This window comes from Cajanus cajan, chromosome 2 (assembly GCF_000230855.2).
Source record: "Cajanus cajan strain Asha chromosome 2, NIPB_CcT2T_4, whole genome shotgun sequence".
NCBI lineage: Eukaryota > Viridiplantae > Streptophyta > Magnoliopsida > Fabales > Fabaceae > Cajanus > Cajanus cajan.
This window is the reverse complement of record NC_138518.1, coordinates 57,186,021-57,195,033: the sequence shown is the minus strand read 5'-3', so window position 1 is coordinate 57,195,033 and position 9,013 is coordinate 57,186,021. Positions and strand designations below refer to the sequence as shown.

The 9,013-nt window shown below is 27.0% G+C and overlaps 1 protein-coding gene across 1 annotated transcript; it reads left to right on the top strand.

The window, feature by feature from the left end:
- Positions 1-674: 674 nt before the first annotated feature.
- Positions 675-1,529, top strand: LOC109811312 (uncharacterized). Its single transcript, XM_020375014.3, has one exon. The coding sequence runs from the start codon at positions 837-839 to the stop codon at positions 1,380-1,382; it is 546 nt and encodes a 181-aa protein (XP_020230603.3). The 5' UTR covers positions 675-836; the 3' UTR covers positions 1,383-1,529.
- The last annotated feature ends 7,484 nt before the right edge of the window (positions 1,530-9,013 follow it).

Here is a 9,013-nt window from a genome sequence, read left to right as displayed (position 1 = left end):
CAATTCGGACAGGACAAAAATTATGCATTCTGGCACTGCAGTTACTAAATGACAAGATTTTAATTTCAACTTTATTTTCGGGTTGAATCATGTCACTGTATACATGCCAACTCAATTATAAGTGTGATCTAAAATAAATTTTGAGAAAATTTTTTTAAAATGAAAATAATTAATATTTTTTCCTTTTGGTTAATATATGTGATTTTTATACTTTATAAAAATTAATAATGAAGTTTCTTTTAGCTTATATTTTAGTAGACTTATCCTTATTTAATTCGTACTAAGCGACTAATTTGATTTGAAATGTAGAACCACTTCTATCTAGCATGTGGAAGTTGCCTCACTACACGTTAATCAAGTTGAAACCTAAGAAATTGGACTTTGTTCATGACTATGACTAACGAAGTGTTACTGGTTGGTGACTTTGTATTATCCACGTATATAGTTCATCTCTTGAATTCACTTCACTCTCAGAAAATGTCAAGACTTGAGATCATTGGGGTAACTTACTTTCTTTATTATATTGCTTCTTACTTTCATATATTGACAGAGTTGTTTCTTTCCGCTGTGAGAATTTTCTTAGAATTTTCAGCACCCACAATTTTATTAGTACTTTTTGTTGACTTTATTATGGTATATACATCTAATACACAATTTCCATGGTTTTTCCTTCTCTCTCTTTCCCTCATTTATCTCACTCACCCCACTTTCATGTCCTCTATATATATGCATATTCAGAAACCCCACACTTATTCTATTCCCACTACTTCCAATTCCAACTACCTCTTGTTCATTCTCATCATTCATCATTCTTCTTTCTCTCATTTGCCAAAGCCATGAACAAGTTTAAGAAATCTCAAGTTCTAGTGCTCTTTGTTCTAGTAGTTCTTCTTCTCATCACACCCTCTTTACCTTCCTCTCTGAGGCTAACCTACTTGTATTTCATCACAAACTTCCTCATCATGGCACTTTGTGCTGAAGCTGGTCTCCTTTCAGTTTTTGCAAGCCCTTCAGAAGATAGAAGGCAATCTTCTTCTGTTACATCTGAAGCCACTTCTGAGAAAAGAGAAGCTTCCAATTCCACCCCTTCGGTTGCTAGTGCTGTCTCAGAACATGTTGAAAAGTCTGCATCTGAGAGGGGTGTTTGTGTCACCAAAGTGGACAAGGTGCAAAATTGTCCTTCAGTGCCTACTAGCCTTTTCTTCATAGGGGGTGGAGAAGCTGGTGAAGAAGTCATGGATGAAGAGCTTGAAGCAGAAGATGAAATTGGAGGAGTTAATGGCCAAGAACTCTTTGCAAAAGCTGAGGCATTCATTGGGAACTTCTACAAGCAACTCAAGATGCAAAGTGAGGAATCTTGGATTTATCAGAAAGCCTTTTAGGATGAATGCATTAGCTTTCTATAGAATAACAATGGTTCTTATGAGAAACCTTATTATTCTGATCTAATTTTTTCTTAATTACTCTTCTCTAGTTTCATGAACTTTAACTTTTAGTTTTCTTAATTAAAAATACTTTATTTTAGTTCCTATATATACTATTTTATTTTTTTGTCTCTATGAAAATAGACCAGATAGAGATTAAAAGGAAAAAAAAATACAAAGATTATAAGATAAAGAAAAAGAAAGGTAATTAAACTTTTTTTTTTATTGGGTTTGTACATATTTTAACTCTTGAAATCAGAGTTCAGGTCTGTTTCCTAATTAGCATCATCATCAGAGTAACAGTTAAGAGGATTCTAGTGTGGTGATGTTAGATTTCTTCATTCAAAAGAGAAGAAAGAAAAAGGAGGAAGTCCTGAATGATGTTATACAAATCAGACATATGTTTGTACTTGTCCTATCATCTATATTTGAGTCTGTTAGGTTGGTTCACTATTAAAAACATGCAAGAGTAGTAGGTTTTTTATGACTAGTTGAGTTGCTATGCTACTTTTCTGAAGTCATGTGATGACTGATGAAGTGGCCAATGAGGAATATATATCATAATGCAAAAGGCATGATGCTATTGGATTAATTTTCCAAATTATGCTGAAGAACTCTAAAAGTGGTATTTCATACCCAAAATAAGGGGCAGAAAAATTGTAAGTGTAGTCAGCTCCATTGGAAGAAAAGAAAGATGATTAGATTCTACTATGACAGAGATCACATATTATTGTGGTTAAGAATCTGTCACATCCAACTTAATAACTGTACAATAGATAGTTGATGACTCAAGTAAATGTTCAAACAGGGACCATGTTCTGGTAATCTGGTCCCCAAGTTAAATTCACCAACAAACATTGGCTCAAATACGGAAAAGCTCCCATTTGCTTATTTTTGGTTCATGGTCAATTCTTATGTGCACAGGATGCATGCTTGTTTGAATAATTGAATACATGTGGGTCTGAGTTCTAAATTTTCCATACCATAACTTAATTTTTCAAGAGTTTTTTTTTTTCTTTTCAAAAAAAATTTATTTAATATAGGAAAAAAAATTAACCAACCATCCTAAATTTTATTTTATATTTTTACAAATAGACACTATAAACTTTTAGTTTATCCAAATAAATCCTTAAAGTTTATCTGATTTATAAATAGACATTATGAACTTTAATTTTATATCGATTAAATTTTAAATTTTATTTCTTTTACAAATAAATACCTTTAATTTTAATTTCATTCTAATTGATTTTAAAATTTGATAATTTATTATTTTTATAAATTTTTTATCTTATCAATTTATAGTTAAATTATTTATTTTAAATATCAATCATTCACCGATCTTTTTTCTTTTTATATTACAATTTATTTTCAAAAATATAATCAAAATACGAGTTTAAAAAAATTTTAAAAAAATGATAAAAAAACCAATAAAAAAAAGTCTTTATTTTTTTTCTTCTTCTAAATTAAATGGTATTTTAATATATATGAAAATAAAATTAATATATATGTACTAGAAAATTAATAAATAAGTGATTTAAAATAAATAAATGAATGGTATTTTTTATCTTAATAATTTAATAGTTTATGATGTCTATTTACTTGTAAGACAAAGTTTAATAATTAATTAAAATAAATTTAAAGTTTGTGCTATTTATTTGCAAAAGGATGAAATATATGTGGGTTAAATACTTTTATCTCTTTAATACATTTATTAAGTTTGTTGAAAACTTATCTTTTGGCGAACCTAATTTGCTACTTTTAATAGGGTCTTTCTTTTAGTGACGTTTTTTTTTTATTCAATTTACAATACTTGAATCTAGCTAAGATATTTTAAGGAGACACACTGTTCTAAGCATTTCAAAGATTTGTTAGTTTTCAAAAACTTGTTTGATTCTCTTTCTCACTTTTTTTTCAAATATTTTTTGTCGCTTAACATTTATTTTTAGCCTATATAATTTTGCAAAATCTTTTTTAGTCTTTCAAGACTACATGATCCAACATCACTCTCGAGGAAAAATTAAATAAGTTGTGAAATATTAATTGATTTTAAAATGATGTTTCATTAACAAGGGTCCTCAATCCTCATAATTTCTATCATGGATTAAAGTGGTTAAGTCATCAATCTACAAAGAAGTTAAAAATCAACAACAGGATAAGGGTTTTCAATTACTTGTGTAGCTTGCCATCCCGGTGATATTGTTGTGATAATTTATTTATTTAAAAAATTTTAAATTTTTTTAAGTGAAATATCTTGTTTAGATGAAGTATTTAAAAAGAATTTGAAATTTAAGCAATTGTAAAATTTCTTGAAATAATATAATTTTAAATTTTTCCAAAAAAGTAAGAATATGAAATTCTTCATATTTTTTTTCTTTTTATTTCACTTATAGATTTTATCTCATCTCTTATCTCTTCATGTTTTTAATTATTGAATATTCAAAAATATTTTTAAAACTATTAAATATTATCTAATATTAATTTTTAAAATTATTAAATATTTAAAAATTAACTAATATTTATTTTTATTAAATTTACTTTAAAAATCTCAATATATAAGTATATTTTTAAAATTAATTTTATCATGGTGAAATTAAATTATCGTATCCAACCTAATAATTTAAAATTTAAAAAATTTTAAATTGACTTATCTAAACAAAATATTTTAAAAATGTTAAAAATTGAAATCAAAATAATTCAAATATCAAAAATTTCAAATTTCTTGAATTTATAAAATTTTTCGTCCAAACACACTATTAGATTTTTTTAGAGGTATTCTTATAGTTGGTTTTTACAAGGGAATTTCTTGATAGGGTTTCCATAATTGGGATTTTCTCATCAAGTAAATTACATGTAAGTTAAGATTGTAAAACTTAAATTGGTGGATAGTTGAATCTCAACCAGTTGATTGGGAAATTAGATATAGTTCACAGAGGTAGTGATCAAATTAGTATAAAAGTTAGGGTTCAAGTTTTCTTTACCCTTCTATTACTTTAATTTCTCGATTGCATATCTTGTATTTGATCATACTCTTTTTCATCTTTATTAATATATATCATAGAAGGTAATTTTTAACAAAATTGCATTATTCACATTCAACATCTTAATTCCTAAAAAGGCTAAATCGATTTGGTCTTAGTAAATTTTAACAAGGTGGCAGTGAAAAAGTTTTCCAGAAAATTATACTTTCTACAAGTTTTGACAAAATATTTTAAGATGTAATTCACCCCCTCTTGAATCCAACAATAATTTTTAACATTTTGAGGAATTAAAAACGTATAAGTCTAAGTAAAATTTTTGACTAATAATATGTTTATTAAATTTGTTACTTATTCCGTAATAATGGGACGTGAAAAGTGAATATTTATTTAATCTATAATTATATAAGCATGCGTAACTTATGTATGCAATCTTAATCAATACCATTTAACAACTTGTAAAAATGACACATTTGATAAAGAATTGTGTAGGGTATCCTTTTCTTGTGAGCTTTAAGAGTGAAGCCCTTTAACTCTAAGAAGCAACCACAATTCACTCTCAAAAAGGTAGACTTTATTAGAAGTGCCCCATAATAAACACTTCAATACATACATAGTATATCTTCCCTTTTATTTTCTCATGGTACAAGTACTCTTAAAACCTATTTATTAAGTACTTGAATGACTTTAATAATGTACTTTATTCATTCAACTCGAGACTTGATGCTACTCAAATATGAATCAGGTTTCCACCATTGATGATCAAATTGATGTGGAATTGAGTCTCATCCCTAATTATGTTTTACACATCATATCCTTGTCAATCTTTTCATCAAGGAATTTACAACATTTCTTTATATTGTATAAAGACCATAAATATTATTTCATTTGCAATTATATCCTTCGCATGACTATTGTAGATGAAACCATGAAATTTATGATACAAAACCTAATTTTAATTATCAAGAAACTATGAAGATTAAATGCGAATAATTAAAATTAAAGAAACCAAAATTGTGCATAAATTAAAGCATAGGGATTAAATTGCATTCAAGAGCTTTGTTTATATTTAGAAATTGTATCCAACATGATAAAATTTGTAAGAATTTTTTATTTTAAATAGATATATTATTTTATCTAATACTAATTTTAGTTTACCCTTTCATACCTACAACTTACAACAGAAGTTATAATTATATTATAAGGGTAAAAATATAAAATAATAAAAACTCAATTAAATTTTTTGATGATTTTCTCTTTTTTTATTTCTCATAATACTTTTTATTTTTTATTTACAATCAAATATGTAGTGACAACAAACATGAGTTTAGTAAAAGAAACCAATCTCACGTATTGTAACGAATTAAAGTTCGAATTATTGCAATATTGCTTAGAGATACATACATTTAATTAATGTTTGATAGTATACTTTAAACAAGATTACCTTTAAAAGATAATCCTTATGAAATATTAAAAAGAAAAAAAAATTAGAGATCAATTAAGTAGTATAGGAGAATTTTCTACTTCAACTAGGAGTCTTCAGTTCAATCTCTTAATAAAAAACCAATTAGAGAAAAATTATACTCATGTCATGAGTTATAGTAGTCTTACAAAATTTTATATGGGTTAATCAGAAGACTAGTATACCCTTGATAAATATATATATATATATATATATATATATATATATAATGGAAAAATATTTATCCAAATTAATCTTGAGTAACACTAGAACTCAACATAGGGACTTGTTCTAACATTTGAACTTACGATCTTTAAAAAAGTTTTGAGAATGTGAATTAATTCAGGTTTATTTTGTGAATTATATCAAATTGTTTAATTCAAATTATTAATAATGTGTTTGGTTCAGATTTTTAACGTGATTTATCATGTTAGAATAAAAACTATCAATTATAATTTTTACGTTTTAAATGTGATTTTTACTTTGATTCAACATGTAATCAAACATGCAATAAGCCTTTCTAATTAACTTTTTATGTTTGTTACAATGTTAAAATATTTGCCTTTTTTCCAACATATTTGTAGATTGTAACCTTAATTGACAAGTCATAAAGAATGCAGAGTTTTGTATTCTTCTGTCCAAAAAGAAAGGTATTAAATACTATGCTATTTAGGTGTTTTTGTGGGGTCAGATGCCTGGAATGTTCATTCAGATTTTCCTTTTATTATTTATTTATTTATTTGGATTTCATATGTATATGTTTCGTATGAGGTTGAATTGCCTTTAGCTTTTCAATTTTCATATGTGGGCATTAGGGAGATAATGATGTGGTCATGAGACAAAATGTAAATTATTCTTTTTTTGGTTTCACACTAGTAATTCCACTCCTGCTCCGTTACGTATGTCACCTCTATGGATAGAAAAGGTTGTCACATGACATCCTTATCTGATTTTTTATGGAACATAATTCCCCGATCAATATTATTGTGTTATGTAAACTATAATAGATAAATCCCGGCATAAATAGTTGAATATTTATGTTTATTAATCAAAAATTGTAATTTGATTTTCAACTTAAATATGAAGTCGTAACTGTATATGTTATTTTATTTTTTCAAAAACAATTAATCCGATAAAAAAAAAGTTATACTTTCTTAATTAATTAAAAGAATACAGTAAATAAATGTGTAATTATTGATATTTAAATATGTGATTAGAGTTTAATATTCAAATTCATGTAGATAAAAGAGTATCATTTGGACAAATCTATTCCCTTAAATAAATTTTCTTGCTTCATGATATTAATCTTTATCCTGGTCCCAGAAATATCTGGATACCCAAAAAGAATATTATTCCCACTATTATTTAACTTCCTTGCTATGTAAAAGAGACCCAAATTTTCTGATTATGATCCTACCTCAACGTATACAAGTATGACCTACTATGTCACTTTATGGTAATAAACCAAATTTCCATGTTGCTAAAATATTATTACCTTTGTTTTTGAACATTAGGGATTCCAAAAGCTTCTTCCCAATAAAATTTTTGAGTTTTTGACCCTTCCTCTTGTATCTTAAGAAGGTTCATAATCATAGCTAGCCGTCAATCTTAGAAGACATAGATCGACATTTTGAGTGCACATTCAACTCAATCAAACAATTACACAAATGTTTGGAATGGACGTACTCAACTTTTGGCGGTATTGCATATAAATTTACTTTAACGTGACACATCATGCAGCTACTATTGTGCAAATCTATACGAATGAAATTCAGAAATACAACATCAACTTACAGAACAAGTAGACGTAACTACGTAGTGATACAAATAGTTTTAACATAATCTCAGTCAGAATCCAAGGGAACAAAAAACCATGATGTTTCGTGGTTTGGCTAACATGTTTTATACAAGCTATACGGGTGTTTTCCATGTAGCTGCAGTTCTTATACATATGAATAGTCCTTTTTGTGTACTATTTCTCTTGAATGGTAAAATACAAGATATATAACTAATACTTTAATATTTTCGCTGTATATAGAGCTAGAACTTATGTATACTTTTTTAGTTCATTAGATTACACTATAATTTTTCACGGTTGAATATATTTTTGCTTAAAATATGAACTTTTTTAAAAAATCTTGCAAATTATATAAAAAAAAATGTGTTTTTAGTTCGTGGCAATAGATTATGTATAGTCACATCAATTTATGAAAATTGAAAATTTAAATGAACAATTGTTTTATAGAAACTGTCATTTTTAGTGATTAAAACATCTATGAGATGTTTTTGTATTTATTCTATGTATTTTATTAAATACCCACAAGTATATATTTATGTGAATAAGAATTAAATTTTGCACAAGGGCTTGAGTTGTTGACAGATTCAATCTATGGTAAATATTTGAGTTTTAATTAACCAATTGCCTCTCTAGTTATAAATGCATTTGCTCTACCACCTACACCATAGCCCTTTTGTTTATTCCTATCCTTCAAAGGTAAAAGACTCTTTAAATTTATGCTTCAAGAGATATTCTTAGTAGTGGTAGTGGTCATGATACGTGGGTAAAGCATATATCTCTTACTTTATGTATATAGTCTTGGTCATAATGTCTCCCAAGTATGTTAAACCATGAGAAATTCAAAGAGAAAAGACACCTACTTAAAAATTTATCATGTATTTTTAAGACTTTAAATTAATGTTTTAAAACTAAAATTTGAGATTAAATTGACATATCTGATCATGATTCAGTCAACACGGTTGATACAAATAGTTTAAGTATTCAAAATTGTTCTAATTCCTCCGAATCTCTACATAAATGCAAGTTCAATTCCTCCCGAAGCCACTAAAATTTCACTTTTTGTACGTCCTTCAAGGAAATCCCTTGACATATGGAAGCTAATTGAATAATTTTGTTTCAGCAAATAGTACCCTGTTGACAATCCCAACATAGAAATGATGTCGCTCCGATAATGTTGAGATGCGCTCCCATTCTACCATTTTGTCTAAAAAATAAAAGACTGAATAATATTCAAATAAAAACAGCTAAATTTTAACCTCAATTTATCCTCAAAAAAGCATATCTTAATCTAAATTGAACTAACTTCTAACTTCCGTTTACGGATGCGGTTTCGTTATACTTTTAAGAGTTTATT